This window comes from Medicago truncatula, chromosome 5 (genome assembly GCF_003473485.1).
Source record: "Medicago truncatula cultivar Jemalong A17 chromosome 5, MtrunA17r5.0-ANR, whole genome shotgun sequence".
Lineage (NCBI taxonomy): Eukaryota > Viridiplantae > Streptophyta > Magnoliopsida > Fabales > Fabaceae > Medicago > Medicago truncatula.
The window spans coordinates 11745670-11767296 of NC_053046.1; the positions used below are offsets into that span (position 1 = coordinate 11745670).

General features: G+C 33.5%; 4 protein-coding genes across 5 annotated transcripts; 3 read left to right on the top strand and 1 right to left on the bottom strand.

Annotated features, from left to right (window-relative positions):
- The first annotated feature begins 1292 nt into the window (after nucleotides 1-1292).
- Nucleotides 1293-5477, top strand: LOC11413655 (vacuolar protein sorting-associated protein 25). The gene is made up of 6 exons (XM_003612658.4): nucleotides 1293-1504; nucleotides 1724-1863; nucleotides 2516-2569; nucleotides 2654-2742; nucleotides 2828-2903; nucleotides 4951-5477. Exons 1-6 carry the CDS (start codon nucleotides 1446-1448, stop codon nucleotides 5070-5072), a joined length of 540 nt encoding a protein of 179 aa, XP_003612706.1. The 5' UTR covers nucleotides 1293-1445; the 3' UTR covers nucleotides 5073-5477.
- A 918-nt stretch (nucleotides 5478-6395) lies between these two features.
- Nucleotides 6396-9618, bottom strand: LOC11412856 (protein AE7). Of its 2 annotated transcripts, XM_024783997.2 has the most exons (6): nucleotides 9462-9618; nucleotides 9220-9356; nucleotides 8513-8618; nucleotides 8315-8414; nucleotides 7260-7305; nucleotides 6396-6832 (listed from the first exon to the last, which is right to left on the bottom strand). In XM_024783997.2, exons 2-6 carry the CDS (start codon nucleotides 9344-9346, stop codon nucleotides 6732-6734), a joined length of 480 nt encoding a protein of 159 aa, XP_024639765.1. In that variant the 5' UTR covers nucleotides 9347-9356; nucleotides 9462-9618; the 3' UTR covers nucleotides 6396-6731. The 2 variants fall into 2 exon arrangements, with proteins under 2 accessions (XP_024639765.1, XP_024639764.1); XM_024783996.2 differs by having other exon boundaries at nucleotides 9220-9578.
- Nucleotides 9619-10642: 1024 nt separating this feature from the next.
- Nucleotides 10643-14424, top strand: LOC11414357 (UV-B-induced protein At3g17800, chloroplastic). Its single transcript, XM_003612660.4, has 4 exons — nucleotides 10643-10775; nucleotides 10855-11014; nucleotides 12109-12386; nucleotides 13396-14424. Exons 2-4 carry the CDS (start codon nucleotides 10883-10885, stop codon nucleotides 14216-14218), a joined length of 1233 nt encoding a protein of 410 aa, XP_003612708.1. The 5' UTR covers nucleotides 10643-10775; nucleotides 10855-10882; the 3' UTR covers nucleotides 14219-14424.
- A 1350-nt stretch (nucleotides 14425-15774) lies between these two features.
- On the top strand, nucleotides 15775-20600 carry LOC11414358 (protein IWS1 homolog 1). The gene is made up of 11 exons (XM_003612661.4): nucleotides 15775-15948; nucleotides 16033-16492; nucleotides 17183-17296; nucleotides 17560-17780; nucleotides 17868-17997; nucleotides 18087-18149; nucleotides 18260-18337; nucleotides 18610-18701; nucleotides 18799-18861; nucleotides 18959-19109; nucleotides 20114-20600. Exons 1-11 carry the CDS (start codon nucleotides 15929-15931, stop codon nucleotides 20210-20212), a joined length of 1491 nt encoding a protein of 496 aa, XP_003612709.1. The 5' UTR covers nucleotides 15775-15928; the 3' UTR covers nucleotides 20213-20600.
- Nucleotides 20601-21627: the final 1027 nt, after the last annotated feature.

The following is a 21627-nucleotide window of genomic DNA, read 5'->3' on the forward strand; positions in this document are numbered from 1 at the left end:
AGACTGAGATTATGGGAATATGCAAATTTATGGGACCAGATAAAGGCATAGCAATAAGGTTGCACAGAATTGATCTTTCAATTGTTGGACATTCTGAGCATACACAAGCTTGATTTTGTTACTATACTTCGGTGCTTGTGTAAAAGAATGAATGAGAAGATTGGGGAGGATGTGGAGCAAAGGCCGGCTGTGTCTTTCATGCTGGCGCGAGATTTCCTGCATAATTGGCAACAGGTCTGCCAGTCCAGGACAGGGAACCGCGGTGAGTCTAGGCAGGAGGAAGTTCCCCGATGAAGCAAACCAAATGCCGGTAAGTTGAAATGCAATGTGGACGCTGCAGTGGTTACTAACCAGAACATATTTGGAATTGGTATGTGCATCCGTAAAAATCATGGTAAGTTTGTTATTGCAAAAACAGTTGTGTTTTATGGTGTCCCTTAAGCCTAAGAGGTTGAGGGGGGGCTTGCTGAGGCGATCAAGTAGAATGGAGAGTTGGACTTTGATAAGGTTTCAATTTAACTAGATTGTAAACCGGTGGTTGACGGCATTTTGTTTTCCATTCAACTACCAAACTGAATTTGGTCTTATTTTCAATCATTGTATAGCTTGTCTCGGTCGATATCCAAACTTTAGTGTAAGTTTTATTCGGGCGCAAGCTAACTATGTCGCCCATAAGTCATAACTTTGCCAATTTTTTATACGGAATGAAATGAGTCAATTTTGTGACCGTAAAAAAAGTTTGTATGATGGTACAATATTAATTTATACATTTATACAAGTGCAAATTTAATTTGAAAACCAATTGAAATAGTGTTTCATACATACACTTCACCACAAAATTTTCTTAAACAAGTGTCTGTTCATATTATTCTATTATTAAACCTACAAATTAGAAGTTTATACATTCAAGTTTAGATTCAAAGATCCGGATTTTAGTCTTCTTGATATTTTTGGAGGAAGATAAATGTCAATACGTCTGTAAATATTTCTCTATTTGTAAGATTTTCTCTACCTTGAACTGAGACATCATCCTCTCACTTTAAATTTATCTCATAAAAGAAATTAAATAAAAAGAGTTTTAAAATTTCATATCACACCAAAGTGAATTACTATATAATCTTATTTTTAAGTATACTACTACTATTAATCCTTCAAAGAAGTATACTGTGGACTACAATATTTAGAGAATTGATGTTCTCACATTACATAAGGTTGTGCCACACGAGTAATGTGGGAACAGCAATTCACCAATATTTATTACTTTTTTGTTTGACAAATTAATCAAAATATTTATTACTATTAATCCTTTTTTTGAATACAACACAACAGCTTAACCAACACAAGTGCGAAACAGGGTCGTCGTCTTCTTCCTCCAGCAGCATCGTTCTAGGGTTCGCAACACAATTCCATTTCCCTCTTTTCCATTCTTCATTATCAACTGAAAGATGCAGAAATTGGGGGAATTCAAACTACCTCATTTCTTCAATTACCCACCTTACTTCACGTAATTCCTCTTTTTTCCTTCTGATTCATTTTTTACTTTTCAATTTTACCAAAACTAAATATCAACTTTGTTGGTTAATTCCTTTTTTGTGCATATTCAAATCAACCAAGTAACTATTTGATTTTTAAATAAAAAATTTCATTTTTTTTTTTTTGCATAATGCTTATGATTATGATTTGTTGATAGTGAGAAAGCGATTGATTTGGATTTTTCTTTCAGTTTGCAGCCAGTAAGGGATACTAGAGAAAAGCAGATACAATTATGGAAAGAACTTATTTTAGATTATTGTAAGACACAGAAGCTTTTTGTGATTGCTCTTGAAGAAGAGTTTCCTCTATTTACAAACACTGTAATTGAAAGTAAGTTTGGATTTAATTTCCTGCTTTCTTGATGATTTCCGTGGAGTTTGTCGAGTCGATATGTCCTATTTATAAATACTTGGCTTGTTTGGATTGCCTTATTTGAGTTTGTCCCTGTTTAAATAAACAGCTTATTTGAATATTACATCATAAGATAAGTGCTTATGTATAAGCTATTTCTATATAAAAAAATAAATTAAAGTTATGTTGTTTTCGTATAAGCTTATAAGTTGTTTTGATATGCTATCGTGGAGAACTTATGAAAATAAGATGAAACAATTTATGAACAATGTCATAAGTTGTTTCCATAAGTTCTGTGAAACAGTCTCACAAAACTTATGCCAGTGGATAAGCTCAAATAAGCAAATCCAAACATGCCTCCTATCTACCAGGATAAGCACTTGTGAGACTATTGAGGAGAGTTTATGGAAACAACTTATGACATGTCCATAAGCTGTTTTCAGATTATTTTCATAAACTCTAGCTTATGGAAACAGCTTCTAGCATATATTAAAATAGTTTGACGTTATTTTTTCTTATGCTACAAGCAATTAATTAAGTTGTTTATCGGAACACGCCTTTGTTTATTTTTGTGTTTTGTTTATTTCCACCTTTTTGTCGAATGATGGTTTTCAGATTTTTGATAGTGCAGGATCTCTTACTAATGAAGCTAGAGAAGCGTTTCTTTCGGCTTTAGTTTCCGAGGGTATGCTTCGTATTTAATTTGGATTTGCAATACTTGTAATTGGGTTAGAGAAAAATGTCTCAAGTTTGTTCTTCTGTTTGACAGGACGAGCAGAATGGATGGATAAAGGACATAGAAAATGTCTTATTCTCTGGCATCGGATTCAAGATTGGGCCGACATTTTACTACAGTTTGTAAGTTTAAATTTCTAGTTTGATAATCACTTAATGAAAATATTTATTTAGTGCCTTGTAATTGAATTTACTGTAATATTGATAGGCAAAAGATAATGGACTGGAAGATGGTGTTGTGACGATAGAGGAAATTCGCTTTGGGACTGAATCTCAAGGAACAGGTAATGTGCTGAATGATGCATGTAGGTTGTATTTAGTACTATATTTTGAGATAGGTCAAGTTTGGCAATTATATATATTGTTCGTTATAGATGTCTTATCATTTTTTGATGCATGATGATATTTATGACTTGATGTTGATACTTTTTTGGAATAGATGAACTACACTCTATCGCAAAACAAACATTTAAAATTTAAAAACTGTAAACAAATTTTACTGCTAGTGAAAGACTTGGGTTGGTAAAATGACATGCCACTTTTCTTGTTTAGTTATAGTGTTATGTAAATGCATAACCCTCCAAATGGGTAAAATATAAGCTCAATGCTAAAATATCTAACTAGATCTCATTGTTAGAAGCGAATACCAGCACACAGGTCAGTGAAAATGCTAGGCTTGAACTTTACAATTAACACAACTTTTCTACCATATATATCCTAAATGATTTCATTCTTAAGATTGAAAATCATTCATTTTAAAGTAGTTAAAATCATCATTGCACATTTATTAATTGCTTAAACTTTCCCTTCAAGCAGTCCTTCAACATAATGTTAGAGCTCGATTATCTTTCACATAATGTGACCTTTGCCACAGCAAGTTTGGGTCCTGTACTATGAATTGAAACCTTCTCAAAACAGAAAGAAATGGGTAGAAAAAAAGTATAGAACCTTTGAGCTATTCAGGATTTGAAAGGTCGGCGAGAATATTGATCTTATTCACCCTTATAGTTTATTATTTTATCAGTTACATATTTTTTGAATCGATTTATTCACCAGAGGAGCCATGTAAGGTGAAAATCTCATATACTTCTATTTATAGACTAGTAGTATGTAATCTAAGAACCATACACTACAACAATGAAATTAACCATTATAGGTGGTGGGAATAAGCTTAAGACAAAATGGACTACAACCATGACAATCTCATGTCAGCAAAAGATATGCCATTAAAATTAGCCATTAACCAACTAGCTGTGGCCATGGTGTGCTTATTTTGAGAACATTTTTACTTATGGTGGAGGAATGACTGTTTTATATTTTAAATATAAATGGAATTGAAATAAAAAAGTGTAAATTGTGTAACTTTCAAAAGTTACTCAAGTAAGTTGGTGTATGATCTGATTCTTCACGATTACTTTAAAATAGTAATCATTTACTCCTTTTCTAATCGAAAGAGGGGAAGTAGATCAAATAAGGTGGGGGTTAAATATTTTATTTTTTTAAGTGGAGTTGAGACCATAGTTATACGCTGTGCGCACACACACGCACAGAATCTAGTGCGACATAGGCCCAGGGATATGATGCAACAGATTTTGAAAATTGCCAGACACGGCACGACTGTATTAATTACATAACGGCTAGTATAAAATTATTAATATTGAAGTATGAAAAATTAAATATAGAGTGATTCGATATTTCAAGTTAAAACTAGTCATTGTAAACGTGATAAAATACTTTTGATCTAATTACTGTGTTATTTCAATCTAAATTGATATGACAATTCAATAACTAAAGTGAGATATTGTAAAATATGAAGTGTGTCCCCAGTTATATAGATAAAGCGGAATCAATACCAAATTATTGCACATGTTTTATTGGTGACTGTCATGTTTCCTTGTAACTATAGACTTGCATCATGACTTCTGGTCTCTGCATCAGGGTATATGTATTGTATCCAAGTAGCTTATAGGAGAAATTCATGATGCACTGAATTCAATAGCCATTGTGTTTCTAAGTAGCAGCATAACTTAGGTTGTGTAATTTCATAACATGTTATGAACAGCATATGGTGCCAAGTAAACTGACTTATGGACCCCATCCCTCAGCGTGAAACAAGAAGTGGCTTAAATTAACTTCACGTCATCGTTGAGTGTTGTCGCTTATTGTCAGATAGCCTTTGACCTACTTCACATACTTGCATTTGTAAATTTATCAGTTACCCTATTACTTCAGGGCGTTTTTTTTTTAATTATGCTTACATATATTGTTAGTTTCTGCATGCTGAACCATGCAATTGTTTTGACATTGGCTCCCGTTTTTGATATACTGCAGAACTTCACGGGATAGACAGAACTATTTTGAATCGTGCATTGAAATTATTAGAACAGAAGGGGAAGCTTGTGGTCTTCAAAGGAACTTCAACAGATGATGAAGGAATTAAGTTTTCTGTATAATTGTTTGTGTTAATCTGTTGAATCTTGCAGAATTTAAAATGACATCCTTGGGAGAACTTGTCGTGCCTATTTGACTTGCTGAGTGTCTTGTCGGGCAAGATATCCAAAGATCAAGCTGGTGTCACTTGCTATCATCTATTATTTTGGGATCTTGTTTTGTAAGAGGTTGGCTTTGTTGCATAGACTTGGTTAAGCTAGTGAAACTATGTTCCTTGTGACATCATGAAATCCATTAATGGGATTCTGGGTTCCAAATTTTTTATGTTTCAAAAAATAGATTGTAGACATTGATATTATAAAAAATAATACTCCATCCGTCTCATTTTATACATTGTTTTAACAAAATATTTTTGTAATGTTATTATTGAGAGCAAAACTCTGATATAAATATTGTGTTCTCCTTAATTATAATTGTCAATGGGTGCTCTCCTTGAGCTGGTGTCTTCTTCATTTAATAGATACAGAACTTGTTCCAATAAATTGATGGCCATTTGCTTTACAGTAAACACGATTTCTTGATGTGTCACAACATTCAAATACTTTTTCGGTCTGTAATGTGTATCAATAACCGTTCACTGTTTTTAAAAAATAGATAGAAGGCTACAATACATAATGGGAGGGTGAAGCAAAGATATAAATAAAGTTGAATAAAACTGAGTTGTTCGTAAATCGTAATTGGTTTAATTTTGGATGTATTTTTTTGTTACTCATTTGGCTTGCATGATCTCTTGGAGATTATGTTCGTTCATTGGCAAGTTGCTAATTGGAAATTAAAGATTAACTACAAAAAGAAAAGATTAGATAATTTTCAACTTAGAATAGCAATACATATGAACCAAACTCGAATTGGTTGATTTATTATGATGGACCAAACTTACAATACCATGTGTTGTAGGTGCTGATCTCTACTTAAAATGTTCATAAATATCTCAAAATCCATAACTGTCTCAAAGCCTACAAATGTGCTGAAGAACGTCAACTACGGTACCTATCATAATGTATGTACATACATTTTGTACATTTCCGATATTTCCCTTCATGGGGATGAAAAATAGAAGTTAAGATCTTCTCCATTTTTTCCATTTGGAGAGATAAAGACACAATGGATTAGTATTCGACAATTGCCCGTTGTAGTGATGATTGCCGACATGATAATTATAGAACATTCAAAACAAGGTATATAAAAAAGATGGAGATTACTATATATAGAGAAATTATAGTGGGTTTATATAACCTTGTACACCATCGAATTTATTCTGCAAAATGAGTATATATATTTTATTTAAATAAACTTCAATCTCTAATTATGAGAAAAATAAAGAGTAATCATAGGAATGTGGACATAAACTGAGATAAATTCAACAGATACTCTATACCATAACTATGAAACATAAGTTGACAACTTATAAAAGGAATTTCCCTTTTCTTCACTAGAGCTAATAATCAAATAACCTTGATACTACTCAGCTATCACGTTTTTCAACTGCGTATTCCTATAATCATATTGAACTACAATTACATGTAGTAGGCACAAATTGCATGACAAATATGTCCTCAGCAATCTAAAACAAAAATATCATACAAATAAAGTTGAACGACTACTGGCATAAGGTACAAAAGCACCCGCAAACTCGTAGAATTGGGAGGAAAGAAGTTCCTTCAATCAAAAGATGGCGCAAGGCATTCATCAACCATATCCACAAGGTTTGGATTTTCAAGTGCAGCAGCTACACGCTCTTTATCATTTAGTTGTTTGTTAACTGCAAACATATTTTTGAACAAGATAAATGAATATAACAAGTTCATGTCCAGTTATGACTTATGATCAATGATTCATAAGTAAGAATTTAAAGAAACATGTGGCAATTCATTGCTCAGCTCCTTCAGAGAATCTTGTGTAAAACAAATAATCATCCAAGAAAACAAAGCATCAAATCTAAATCAAAATTTTCACCCCAAAATAATCTAAATCTAAGGCAATTTTTCTGTAAAAGGTACATCAACAGCGTGCTGCGTGCATTGCTTCAAGAAAGAAATTGCAATCACAAAAAACAGTATGACTTCCCTAGATCAGATATTTAAAGTACTACTGAATGCTTAGGTACACAACAAAATCCTCATAAAACACATGGGTGCAGTATACACACACACATAGGGAGAAAAAAGAGAAGGATGAAGAAGAAAAACCTGCAGCTTCAGTTGCATGAGATCCAGGTGCCACTCTGATGTCCACCTAACCAAAATTTAAAAATCATCAAGACAAACATAATCCAAATATTAACAACATAGGGGTTTCAAAGATCAGTTGAATATTTCATGCAATCTGTAATTAAATTGGAATTTATTCTGCGTTTAAAAAAATATGGAGACAATGATAGATTGACAGTATATGCTATCATCTGTTATTAATTGAGAGAGAATAATTTGCCTAATAAGTTTGTCTCCCTAAATTCTAATCCCGGCTAATCCTATTTTAGCTCGCCTAAACCCCATGTGTGACCACTTGCTCTTTCCTATTCTTATTCCTCTTCATTTTCGCCATTCACCATCCACTGGACATCTTCCATAGCCAGCTCCTTCTCAAGACACCATTTTCCCTATATAACAACTCTATCTTCTTTGCGCCTGTCCATGCCTCTTCATTTCTTTTTTGCCACTTTCAATATCCTCTTAAATCATTAAATATTTCAATCCCTCCCATCTTACCTTATGCAAACAGCCTTCCTCTCAAGAGCCTTATGTGACGACTTAGACAGCAAATACAGAGGATTTCCTACAGCACCTTATCTCTCTCTCTCTCTCTCTCTCTCTCTCTCTCTCTCAGTGAATTGCAAAGATCAAAAACAACAAATTTAAATCAACAAGGAAAAAGTTTTGCAGCCTCTCACAAAATATACATCCCATCCATTTCATATTATTGATTATTCTGTAAGGACGCAGAAAATATCGAGCAAGAACAAGATATCCAGAGCAGTCAAGCACTGTGCAATTAAAGTTACAATTCATACTCTCTTCCCCACCACATTTTATGTTATGTTATAAATCATCATTGCAAAGGATCAATTCATCACTCTGAAACTATAAACTAATCTCTCTCTCTAATTACTCTTAGCAATTCACAAGTAAAACAAGTGCAAATACTTCTATCCATTATATTATGAAGCAACAAAATAGTTCATCTATTAGTAAACTAAATTACATCACAAAACAAAACTCAGAAAAATAATTAAGAAAAATGTTACCTTGTACCGCGGAGGCAAACTTCTCAAGAGCTTGACCCTTAAACAAAGACCTATAATTGTTGCCATACTGCAATGTTCCACCGTCGGAGTAAACGTAACCCTAGATAAAAATAATCCAATAAAACAAACACATTAATCATTCCATAATCCACACCAAGTATAAACCATACACTTGAAAGAAAATAAAATCACAAGTACCTGACATAACTCTTCTGATCATCAACTTCAACTGCTTCCTCAGTTATCACCTTGAGTTCTTCCAAAGAGTAAGGATGCTCAGGATCCTTGATATCTCTTATATGATTTGAGAATTGTTAAGGAAATATTAATAGTACTATTAAGACTCTGTCTAGATAAACAACTTAATTTGCAGCTTATAGCAAAAGCGTCTATCATGATAAGCTATTTGTATAACAAAAGATAAAGGGCCCATTTCGATTGGCTTATTTTTTAGCTTATCAAAAATAGCTTATGCAAATAAATAAGCTTAAGCTTCTATGTTCATTCATAAGTTCTCAAAAAAGAAAAATTGTATCTTCATAAGTTGTTTCTTCATAAAATACATTGACAAGTTTAGGAATGATACATAAAAGCTTATTTATTTGCATAGGCTGTTTTGCATAAGCCAATACAAACGGAACCAAAATAAAGTTGAATTGCCTTCGTATAAGCTGTTTTCATAAGCTATCTTGTAGAGCTTTTGAAAATAAGCTGAAAACAACTTATAAACATGTCATAATCTATTTTGATAAGTTCTCTCAAATGCTTCTGCCAGTAAATAAGCTCAAATAAGTCAATCCAAACAGGCTCTAAATCAATTTTTCTCTAATTTCTTAGCAGCTAAATTCAATAAAAGTGATAATGAAACAAAAAAATGGAATTTAGAAAGAAAAAAAAAAGGATATCAAAAATCTCTTGTTGATCGATTGGTTCAACTGTGTATTCATCAGCAGGAAGAGATTGAGTAGAACGCTGTTGACGTTGCTTCCTTTCGTATATGACAGGGTTTTCGTTGATTAATCCAGAAACCATTTTCGGAACGCTGAAATTAGGTCAAAAGAATTGAAATTTAGTTGTATGAATGGGGATTGAGAAATGTAATGCAAGATTGAAGGGATTGAGAGAGAATGAAGAGAGAGATGGTTACGGTGGTGAGATAGAGGGAGGCGGACGTGGCGACGGAGGGGACGAATATAGTGGCGGTGGAAGGAGAAGCGGGATATTCTTAAACGTAGGTTGCGTGTTTCAAAGATATTTTTGTTTCAAAGATTAACAATTTAAATGTATTTTTGTCAAAGAAAAAAAAAGTAATTTGTTTAGAGAATAATTTAATATTTTTAATTACCATGGTATTATTAATTGATCGAACTTATGGAAGGTGTGTTATTCCCTTTTATTCGAACAATCAAATCATTAATCACTTGTTTAAGAGACTCAAAATTATAGATGAATATTTTTTTTAATTGAAAAAAATGTCAACCAATATGATTTATTTATCAAAATCAATAAGACTCCCCTAAATGAACAATAAAATTGGTTGATTTAACCGATTTTGGTTAAATCAACCAATTTTATTGTTAATAATTACTTCCATTTAACCAATTTATCTTTATGTCTTGTCTTAAGAGAACCAAAAATGCAAAAGAACCGCAGTTGCACCAAGACCAGCAAACATTGTTTCAAAAATATTGAAAATTTTAGTGCAATACACATGCTTACTTTTCACACATCTTATTTTCTTTCGTTCTCTCCTTTTTTCACATCACAATTCTATCATATATATCATTTAATTTTTTTTTTTTATAAAAAATTTCTTTCTCCCTCTAGTGGTAGATTAAATATTGAGTGCATATATGCAAAATGCTAACAAACACCTATAAGATGTTTAAAATATATTGTGTGTCTAAAAAAATGTTTGACTTAGAATTTTTTTTTCTTCTTTCTGTTTTCTTAAACAATGCTCTTACCTAATGCTAGCAAAAAGTTCATCTTATATTCTTGTTGAGTGTTTGTTTAATCAAATGATTCTAGGGTTAATTAAGTTTTTAATCCTATAAATATTCACAAGTTTTGTTTTTAATTCCTACAAAATAAAGTCACATTTTTTAGTCCTTGTGATATTTTCCTTAAGCATTTTAGGGACTAAAAATATTGATTGAAAGTTTTGACAGAGACTAAAATGTTAATGAAAATTTTTTATAAGGACTAAAAATTATGATGAAATTTTTTATATAAATTAAAAAGTGAGATTTTATTTTGTAGAGATTAAAAACAAAATTCTGAATATTTATCGAGACCATTACTTAACTAATGCATGATTCTAAATCCTTGTCCACGTGGACCGACCATATATAAGATTCTCTCGTCATTATAAAATTAATTTTGACGCACACGTTTCGTTCACTACGTTATCCGTGTTCTTCAGAGTCACGAAATTCAGAATTCAAAGAGAAAAAAACATGTAAGAACGTTCTTCTTCTTTCTTATTCTCCTCACTTTCTTTGATTATTATTAATATAATTTACTTTAATAATAAACAGCTACAAGAAACTTGCAGCAATAGCATCAATGCAAGTTTCAGGTGCTGCAATCAGCGACGTTATGGTGGTGCTTCCATCTTCATCCTCTCTCCGGTTACCGGAATTCCGCCATTTCCATTCTTTTGATGCCAAGAATGTTCTTTCCACTGGATTTCTTAAGGTAAGCTTTTTATATTATTCATTCTTTACTTTCTTTTATCATTTTGTTCCCATAAAATCTGTATGAAGTTTGAGGATAGGATTTCATTGCTATATCAGTTAAGTTAGTTGCAAGTTCAGTAAAGTAAAACAAAAAAAAACTTTTAGTTGCAAAATCAGTTAAGTAAGTTGCAAGGCAACTAAAATTGGTTAAACTTATTTCTTGTTAGTTGCCTTGCAACTTGCACAATAAAGTTTGTTAAGGTAAAAAAGACATCAGTTAGACTTGTATATTAGCTTCTTTTATAGGTTAGTATGGCTTATTGTCTTTTTCAAACTATTTCTTCTTTTGAGAAAGATAGGGGTCCAAAAGTGCAATTAAGCCTACAAAAATATTATGAAATAGTGGCTATAGAGCCACTATAGCACTGTTGTGTATCGGAATTTGAACAAACGTTATTCTTACGCTATTTATTACAAAGTATTATGAAATAGTGCCTATAGCACCGCTATAGCAACTACTGTGTATTGGAACTTGAACAAACCGCCATTTTCCGCAATCTGCAATTAGTAACACTGTGTAGGCTACAAGGAACCCACATTGACTATGCATTTTTCCAACTTTTTTTTCCCTTAAGCTTAAAAATTGTTTTGTTTGCAGAGACTTAAAAATAGTTTTTATGTATCTTTCGGATCTCTGATGGGTTTTCATCCATCTATAACTCATAACTACACAATTTTTATTAATAGGTAGGCTATTTCAATACCTGCCTATTTCTGATGTTTTGAGCCTGTCTGTTTTGTTCTTGAACCCTTTTCTCCATTACATACTTCCACTAAATAACTTATCATCAGTGGTTATATCATTATTAAACTTACTTCTTGATAGTTGCCTTACAACTTGCACAGTGAAGTTTGTCAAAGTAAACAATATGTCAGTTAGACTTGTCATGAGCTTCCTTTATAGATTAGCATGGTTTATTGTCTTTGCAAACTGTTTTTTTGCTTTTTTTTTTGAAGGAATTTCAAACTGGTCACATATTACTAAAATGTATGTCATTTTGTTGGAGGAATTTTCAGCAACTAAATAGCTGTTACGTGTTTTTTTCTCTGCAGAGTTGTCCTCCATCTTATAATGCCAAACACTACAATGAACCCTACAGTTTTCGAGGTAGAGGGTTAGTTGTGAGAGCATCTACAGATTCAAGTGATAATTTTGTGCCTTCTCCTCCTCTCCAATTTGAGTCACCAGTTGGTCAGCTGTTGGAACAAATTTTGCAAACCCATCCTCATTTGTTTTTAGCAACCATTGATCAGCAGCTAGAGAAACTTCAGACTGAAAGAGATGCCAACAAAGAAGAATCGTCTACATCATACGAGGATTCCCTTTACAAGTAAGTATAGTAATCCTTTCCTTCTTTCCCATGATTTGACTAGAGCTAGCTATGGGGAAAGGAAAACTTAAAAAAATCAAAGGGCTTTTGGACAACCATACCCATGAAAAAATCATGGAAGCTCTGCTTATGGTTTTAAATTTTTCTATTGTTCTAGGCACATATTGTGTTATCATACTATCTAAAATCTTTCCAGTACTAAAAGTCTTCATGTGAATTGCTAGTAAGAACGTTTGCCTGCACATTCAATGTTTTAGGGGTTCTTTTTGTGATATTTTTTTTTTTTTATTTTCATTTTTCTTCTTGAGTTTGTAATTTTCTTACTGATATACATAAATGGTTAATGATCGAAGCCTTAGTGGTATGAAAAAAGCCATGCTTTTTTGGATAGACTACTTTTGAAAGTTTGTGTGGTGTGTGTGACTTAAAAAGAAGGCAGTCATGGGTAATACACGAATGGTAAAACAAAACTTGGATCTAATTCTTAGTTAGCATGTGTTAGTTAGGTTATGCAGTTTATAGCTTTGAAAAACACATCAGAATTAGAATTGGGCTGTGAGATTGAGGAGTTAACAGCATATCCAAACACTATATTAATTCATATTTTCTTTCAAATGTTAGTTTGTCTAATACAATGTTTACTTAGTGCCTACCTGAAAGATATTTTCCTTTAGCTTTATGAGACTGGCCACACACATGCATATTCATCATGCCAGTAAGATCTTCTCATGTCAGCTGCATGGAGCTAGCTACTTATATTATTAATTTAAGATCATGTGCAAGTGCGTACACACACACACTTACTTGTGAGTAAGTGATAGTCCTTATCTCTTTTCATCTCATGTTAATTTAAATTAATTAGGAATTGTGTGCTCTTCACCCTTTATCTGCCAAACCACTGAAAGATTGAAACATTAAAGTAGAATATATTTGCATGAATATTGGTTATTTGTTTATTTAGTTATTGGTAGTGTAAATGTGATCAATCTTTTTTAAATCTGAATTTTAGGAGGATAGCTGAAATTAAAGAGAAAGAAAAGCGCACAACACTGGAAGAGATAATGTACTGCTTAATCGTGAACAAATTTAAAGAGAACAAAATTTCAATGATCCCAAAAATATCAGCAACCTCAGATCCTAATGAACAAGTGGATTCATGGCCAAATCAAGAGTTTAAGTTAGAAGCTGTTCATTCTTCAGAGGCATTTGAGATGATACAGAGTCACTTGTCTCTGGTACTAGGAGAACGGGCTGTGGGTCCTCTTCAGACAATTATTCAGATTAGCAAAATCAAGCTGGGTAAGTTATACGCTGCTTCAATAATGTATGGATATTTTCTCAAACGGGTTGATGAACGCTTTCAACTGGAGAGGTCAGTGGGAACACTTCCACAGGATTTGGGTAAAGAAAATATTAGTTTTGATGAACCATCGCCACCAAACAAGCTCTGGGATTCAGATTCCTTGATTAGGATCTATCCTGATGACGAAGGTTATTATGAAATGGATGACATGAATACTGGTGATGGTGAAGGCAAATCATCCGGACTGCGAGCTTATGTGACGCAGTTGGATACGGAGGCACTTCAGAGACTTGCTACCGTACGCTCCAAGGAAGCTATATCATTGATTGAAAAGCAAACTCAGGCCCTCTTTGGAAGGCCTGATATCCGCCTCTCTGGCGATGGTTCGATTGAAACTACCAATGATGAAGTTCTTTCGCTTACCTTCTCAGGCTTGACTATGCTTGTTTTGGAATCTGTTGCTTTTGGATCATTCTTATGGGACGAAGAAAACTATGTTGAGTCCAAGTATCCTTTTCTTGCTAAATAGAAGACTGTACTTGTTGATTTTTTTCTATTCATTTTAGTTTGTAAATGTAATGCATGGAACTTTACTCCAATGAATTGATTGCAATTCTAAACAGGAGTTATTTTGCGACATTTCAGAACTTGAGAAATGTAGTAAATGTATGTACAGTGCATTAGGTAGAACTACAGGATAATAATCTTCTCATCAATGGAAGAGTTGAATTTGAACTCTGTAATTATGTAGACTTTCAATTGTGTAAAAATTTCACTTTTTTTTTTTTTTTTTTAATTTCAAAATTCAAATAATGGCGTGGAATCCCACGCAGTGTTTATTTTCTTCGGCCTAGGACTGGCATGGTTTAGTGAACTGACATTTCTCCAAATAAAAGACTACATAAATTGAAAAATGTATCTTAAATGTGTTCATATGGATGATGAACTAGCAGGCTAATCTTAGACTCATTTACTAGGTCACCATCTTCATTAGCCAGAGAAAATGTATCCCACAGTTTAAACAATGATATAACCAGATTTTAGAAGCAAGTCAACCAAAGTCAAAATACAAAAATTACTACCTTTTGTTGCTTAAACAATGCATTTAACATTTCCATTATAATACTCTACTGACTAGAAGTTCATTTTTATATTATAATAAGACGAATATGTTGGGTGTCCGAGGTATCAACCAGACTTCTACATATACTACGTAATGTTCATGCAAATTGAGCTAAGCTCACGGAGAGATCAGAAGTTAGAGTTATTGATAGAAATAATATAAATTATGAGATAAGATCAATTGACACCAATGTGTCAAACTTAATATATGACACCGATGATAATTTGTTTGCTGTATAACTGAATTATAAAATCGATCGTTGGATTGAAAAATATTATAAAATCTACAAAATTTTACATTAATCGTAAATCATATGATATGTCAATTAGATACCTCAAAATTAACGTCTTATGAACTTTTGAAAAACAAGTTAATTTTGATGTTGTTATAATATATCAATTAGTGGATGTCCATCTATTAACCTTCCAGATACTTATAACTCCCACTAATGAGTGGATTCTAATGTGATTATTCATTACCTATTTATATATTATAAATAAGACCTATTTTGCTCAAGTGCCTCTAAAAGTTTTCAACAACCATCCAACGTTTTGCGTCACAAATTTTTGTCCATGTTTTTGACTTAACGAATGTTTCCTTATATTTTTGAATAAATTAGGACTAAAAATTAATGAACAATTTTGGAGGACTAAAAGCAAAATTTGAAAATTTTGTACGGACAATAAACTTATTTTCATATAATTTTATATTTATAAGTTAGTTCAACAACTAATTTTACTTAACTCTACAAATTCAAGCTGTTATCAACTAATTTATCAAGTGTCATAACCTATAATTTGATCACTCCCTCAATCTAAATAATACATGTCATAAGTTAGTCTCACTTGTCCAAATAATTTGATGACCTTCCAAAGACAACAAAACAAAATACACTCCACCTTTGTCAAAAAAAATACACCCACTTGCACCATCTATTATTATTTATACCCACCCGACCCGTTTTATTTTCATCTTCCAATTTCATCCTCTCCAAAAAAAAAAAAAAAACTTCTTCAATCTTCACAACCTTTCTTTCATTCACGCACAAAAACCCGATCCTAGTTCTAATAAATAATTCACACTTTCCCCAATTCGCAACACAATTTTCAATCCACCATGGGTTACGAAGATAATCCGTAAGCTCTCTCTCGAAATTTTTCACGTTAGGGTTTTGATTTTCGTCGATTCGATTCAATTCAATTCAATTTCGTTTTTTTTAGGTATCGTGATGAAGACGGTGAACCGTTGATGGATTACGACGACGTACAATCCGACGGCGAAGGATCACCGGAGCCACAACAACTCGACGATTTCGAAGAAGAAGATGTCGACAATTTTCACGATCGTGCCCGGTCACAGACACCGGTTTACGAAAACGATTCGTCGAAATCAAAGCCGAGGAAACGCTTGATTAAGAAAAGTGATACCGGAAAACAGTCAATGGCGCTGCCATCGGAGCTCGAAGATGAATTGGAGGAGGAGGATGAAGGGAGGAAGAGGAAGAAGGGGAAGGATGGTGGGTCTGGGAAGAAGGAGAAGAGGCTGAAAGGGGGTAGTAGTAGTAGTGGAAAGGGTGGGTCTAGATTTGGTGGTTCTAAGAGAGGGGTTGGTGGGAAAAGTGGGAATGATCGTGAAGGTGAAGTTAATGAGATGTGGGATGCACTTGCTGGAAATTCTGAGGTATTTGTGATTTTTGATTATCCTTTTCATGATTCAATATTAATTTTATTGAATGTGATTAGACTTTAGTTTGTTATCTAATTTCAATTGATTTGTTCATCAATTAAGAGTTTTAGTGTAGCTTCAAATTGTGTATTTAAGAGATGGGTCTGTTTCGATTGGCTTATTTGGGCTTATCTACGGGCATAAACAGTTTGAGAGAACTTTTTAGGGGATGTTTGGATTTGCTTATTTGTGCTTAACTACAGGCATAAACACTTGTGAGATAGTTTGGGAGAACTTATAAAAACAGATTAGGACATGTTCATAATCATAAGCTGTTTTCAACTTATTTACATTGATTTTCTAAGTTAGCTTATGTAAACAGCTTATAGATTATACATAAAATAAAATAATTTTATCTTTTGTTATAGAAATAGCTTATATACAAGCGCTTATCACAATAAGTGGATAAGCTGCAAATTAAGTTGTTTATCCAAACAGGGTCTTATGTATGAGAATAGTGGATATTTTATTTTTCATTATGTGAACTTTATGGAAATCCTCTCCGTTATTCCCTGATAGATCATTATTAGTCATGTCTTTTAAGTGGGGCAGATTTTTTTTTTGTGTTCTGGTGAATGTTTGCAGTACTATTTTGGTTGTGAATAGTATCTGATGTTAGTTTACTTTGTTGTTTCCGTCATCAAGGATGATAATGAAGGTGCCAGGAATATGGATGATGATAACTTTATAGACGACACTGGAGTAGAACCTGCTTTGTATGGTTACGATGAACCACGTTCTCCTGGCGATGCTCCACAGGTTGATGATTTATTCCCTTAATTTTTAGTAGATTTTTTGCTTCAGTTTTACTAAAATTTGTTTGATAACTTCGCCATTTCAAGTTCTTCAAATCAGCTGTAGAGTGCTGGAAAATGAAATATGTAATGGTTGTTTTTTGAGGTCAAACTTTCTCGGTTATAATTTAGTCATAGATTTTTGTTCTTGTATGAAATCAATTATAGGATTTCTTGCAATATCAAAAGCTTTTCTGATACCTTTTCTCTATTTATGTCATTTTCTAGGCTGAGGAAGGTGAGGAAGATGATGAAATCAAGGATCTTTTCAAGATGGGGAAGAAAAAGAAGAAGAACGAGAGAAGTCCTGCAGAAATTGCTTTATTAGTTGAGAATGTTATGGCTGAGCTTGAGGTTACAGCAGAAGAGGATGCTGAGCTTAATCGGCAGCACAAGCCCGCAGTCAATAAACTCAAGAAGTTGCCTCTTCTTATAGAAGTTCTTTCAAAGTAAGCTGATGATTTCCTTCTACATTAGACTGTTATGGTAAATTTTTTCCTTATTTTAACAATAACTTTTGACCTACTATTTCACAGGAAACAACTTCAGCTTGAGTTTTTAGATCACGGAGTGCTAAATTTATTGAAGAGTTGGCTTGAGCCACTTCCTGATGGAAGTCTGCCAAATATCAACATACGAACAGCAATTTTGAAGATTTTGAATGATGTAATGAGTTCATACCATTATGATGATTTAGATGCAATTATTTTTTACTAAGATTATTTAGCATTGTATCCGTTTTTCTTGTTATGCAGTTACCTATAGATCTAGAGCATTATGATAGAAGAGAACAGCTGAAGAGAAGTGGTCTTGGAAAGGTGGGTTTCTGTTGACGATGTGAACGAAACAACAATTGGGTGTCTAAATGTAGTTTGTTATTGGAATTTGGAAGTAATATACTGGACTGATATTTTCATTGTTTTGCCAGGTTATTATGTTTTTATCAAGGTCCGATGAAGAAATCAATGTAAATAGGAGATTAGCCAAGGATTTGGTTGATAAATGGGTAAGTATAAGATATTACTTAACTCTTGCACCGTCATTATCTTGTATCTTTTTTTCAAAGCTGTCCAATTCCCTTCGCTTTATACAGTGTTTAAATGATAGAGAAGAAAACTCGGGTGGGATCTTCTTTGTGTTGTGTTTGGCATTATCTTGCGTGCTTTACAATTACCTAAAATGGCTGACTCATGAAGACATTATTTTATGTGTGTTATCCTTTCATGAGTTCATTATTAGTAAGATTTTATGTTTATGTCATCTTTTTTGTGATTTCAGAGCCGACCTATATTCAATAAGAGTACTCGGTTTGAAGACATGCGAAATACTGAGGATGATAGAGTTCCTTACAGGAGGCCATCGGTTAAAAAGTATGCTTGTACATTTCTATTTTTGAATTGCTTGGTTTAGATTTACTTATTGCATAGTAACAGGTTGGATTTATATAGTTTTCTTGAACTTTTACAGGCCAGCAGCTAAAGCTGCAGGGATGCAATCAAGAGACGGTGATCTTGATTTGGATCTTTCACAGTAAGGATTGAACGATGTTTATGATATGTGTTGTTCAGTTTCACTTAAAGGAAAAGCCGGTTTATAGTTGGATGGTAAATTTATAATTGTAATGCAGGCCTAGGTCCGGAGAGTCGTCTTCCAGGCAACATGCATCAAGGCCAGAAGCCACACCTTTGGATTTTGTGATCCGCCCCCAATCTAAAATTGACCCTGATGAAATCAGAGCACGTGCAAAACAAGCTACACAAGACCAGCATCGTATGAAGGTTGGTGTTTTTTAAGTTCTTAAGTTCTGGGTTTTCTTCACCCGTTTATATCCTTTTTTTTGGGTTCTTTAAGCTTTTAGTGTATACGGTTTCAAATATTGTTTCAACTTTTTTACTTTGCTCCTTTCCAACTTCCAATGACAAGCAAATTCCTTTGAAGTTTAGTTTGTGTGCGGCTTATATCAATGGTGAAGTTTCTAGTGTATGGGGCAGATGGAAACCGGTTTTTATGCCAATAAATAAGCAGGCGTGTGAACAAACACAATAATCACCTAGCGACTTTACATTGTGCTTTGACAAATTTGCCATATCACATGCCATATGTTCGATTATATAGTTTCATGAATAAAAGTTGGATGATTTAAACATGGGATACTAGATGTCAGTTACCAATAATAATACTCAATGCCTTTTTTACATGAATGTTTTGGGTGTTGCTGGTATTTTGGATAGAATGACTTCTGGCTTTTAGTTTAAATTTCAGCAACGATATATGTCACAAGATGTTGAGTAATCTTCCCTTGCATTCCCAACTTGTGGATATCATGTTTTTAGAACAAAATCTTTGTGATCTCCATATGGTGTTTTGCACCCATTCTTTGGCCTAATGCTGTTTCTGGTACCATCGTTCTATAATAATCTGTTGAATCTACGCCAGTGATGAACACATAGCCATGCTGTTTTTTTTTCTTCCTGTATGCATATTATTTGTTTTGCATGTACATTGTAAGACCAAAATAGTGTGAGTGTGAGAATGGGGGCATATGCCAGCAGGGATGCATCAGTATATAACTATATACAGTTAAGTATAGGATGATATAACAGGTTCTCTCAAATTGTTTAATAAGTTCACTGCAGAGAGAACACATGCATGAGCTTAACATGAAGATATTATTTTTATAACCTTTAAGTTCATTTTGAAACTCTTGAGACAAACATAAAGATTGAAAATCATGTCTGCTGCTATAGTTATTAATTTGACCAATGTGGATTGTTAACTGCAGATGAATAAGAAATTGCAGCAGTTGAGGGCACCAAAAAAGAAGCAGCTTCAGGCTACAAAACTGAGTGTGGAAGGTCGTGGTATGGCCAAATACTTTTAAGTTTGATTAATACTGGATCAATTGGTTTGTCCGGCAAGCTTGGTATAATGCTCAACCCTGACATGAATTGTTGTACTGAAGAATGAGCCAGTTAAAATGTGAAGCAGATGAGCCCTGATGTGAATCTCCTTTGGCATCTATGTCATAGTGATTGAAATTTGATGGGGGATGTCATCAAAATACACTCCCCTGTCCCGCATTTATTTTGTATGCATGAATTGCAAAAGTAAAGCCACAGTACATTGGGCAATTATTTAAGTTTTTTTGTTTATTATTTCTTCATCTTTCAAATAATCAAGCTTTGATTTGTCATCAATTTAATGAAAATCTGGATTCTGGACACAAATTGGTCGAAGTTGAGTATGATAGAATTTTGGTGATACAAAGACTATATGAGTTTTGGATTAGATACGTGCTGTACTTTGGAACGGTTTGATGGTTTAAATCTTAAGATTGTTTCTAATTTTTGTTCAATATAACTTGTGGTTAAAATTTAAACCATTCCATCTTAATCGGTTCAAATATAACGTGATTGCAGTGACAGCAATGGACAACTTTACATACCAAGTGAGCTCCTATGAATTTATAACTCGATCTTCCTCGAGGTAGGTTTGCAAGTTGGATTCTAGAGGGGGATAACTTTGAAGGATTATGTATAAATTTAAGGGATTTACTTTTCCCATCCTATGCTTTTTCTCGCGCGCCCTATTTTTTTTTTTCTTCCAATTTTACCCTGGTTTGGATTTCGTTTTTCGGATTGTATTGTTAAAATTTTGAAGATGTATCCGGATTTTAAAATTCGGAATAGTGTTTTTTCAAAAATTTTACAATTTTAAGCTTTATAATTCGTAAAATAAAATGCAAATAAAATAAAAAATAAAGAGACAGACATAAAAACAACTCATTTTATTATTATATGAACAATACGTTACAATAATTTTCAAGCTTTTTAAACTTATTACATAAGATCTTAAATATATTTCTAATCTCCTAAGAGGCTAACTACTGTTATGTGATAGGACATAGCAGTAGGTTCCCTATTGGAGGGCAACCAGAGAAGGAGGGAATAGGAGGGCGGGAAGAAGAGAACAATGCCCCTGAGGGAGGTAGGGGGTGCTCAAACTTACGTCCGGGCATGCCAAGCTAAGAACTACACTGACCCACATGACCCTCAGAGGAACCGCACTTCGTTGCAGCATGGTTCCATCCTCATTAACCGTTCATACAAACCCTGAAAGTTTCAACGAGGCCCTTATCTATGAAAGGCCAACGATGAAAATCCATGGTTGTAGAAGGAAGAAGAGGAGGAGAGGGTGGGAGAGGATGGTGTGAGAAAAAGTGGGGTTTGGAAGGCTATTTATAGGGAGGGGTGAGTCAAAAACGGTTGGGAGGTCATAAATGTAGTAAAAAAAAAG

What these genes read in the sequence shown, in the direction of transcription:
- LOC11414358 (XM_003612661.4), top strand. Translation starts at nt 15,929, where the DNA reads ATGGGTTACGAAGATAATCC. An exon ending in ATGGGTTACGAAGATAATCC is followed by an intron (nt 15,949 to 16,032) that starts GTAAGCTCTCTC and finishes CGTTTTTTTTAG; the next exon opens with GTATCGTGATGAAGACGGTG. An exon ending in CACTTGCTGGAAATTCTGAG is followed by an intron (nt 16,493 to 17,182) that starts GTATTTGTGATT and finishes TCCGTCATCAAG; the next exon opens with GATGATAATGAAGGTGCCAG.
- LOC11414357 (XM_003612660.4), top strand. Translation starts at nt 10,883, where the DNA reads ATGCAAGTTTCAGGTGCTGCAATCAGCGACGTTATGGTGGTGCTTCCA. An exon ending in TTTCCACTGGATTTCTTAAG is followed by an intron (nt 11,015 to 12,108) that starts GTAAGCTTTTTA and finishes TTTTCTCTGCAG; the next exon opens with AGTTGTCCTCCATCTTATAA. An exon ending in TACGAGGATTCCCTTTACAA is followed by an intron (nt 12,387 to 13,395) that starts GTAAGTATAGTA and finishes TCTGAATTTTAG; the next exon opens with GAGGATAGCTGAAATTAAAG.
- LOC11413655 (XM_003612658.4), top strand. Translation starts at nt 1,446, where the DNA reads ATGCAGAAATTGGGGGAATTCAAACTACCTCATTTCTTCAATTACCCA. An exon ending in AATTACCCACCTTACTTCAC is followed by an intron (nt 1,505 to 1,723) that starts GTAATTCCTCTT and finishes TTTTTCTTTCAG; the next exon opens with TTTGCAGCCAGTAAGGGATA. An exon ending in TACAAACACTGTAATTGAAA is followed by an intron (nt 1,864 to 2,515) that starts GTAAGTTTGGAT and finishes TTGATAGTGCAG; the next exon opens with GATCTCTTACTAATGAAGCT.
- LOC11412856 (XM_024783997.2), bottom strand. Translation starts at nt 9,346, where the DNA reads ATGGTTTCTGGATTAATCAACGAAAACCCTGTCATATACGAAAGGAAG. An exon ending in GATCAGAAGAGTTATGTCAG is followed by an intron (nt 8,415 to 8,512) that starts GTACTTGTGATT and finishes ATTTTTATCTAG; the next exon opens with GGTTACGTTTACTCCGACGG. An exon ending in TCATGCAACTGAAGCTGCAG is followed by an intron (nt 6,833 to 7,259) that starts GTTTTTCTTCTT and finishes ATATGTTTGCAG; the next exon opens with TTAACAAACAACTAAATGAT.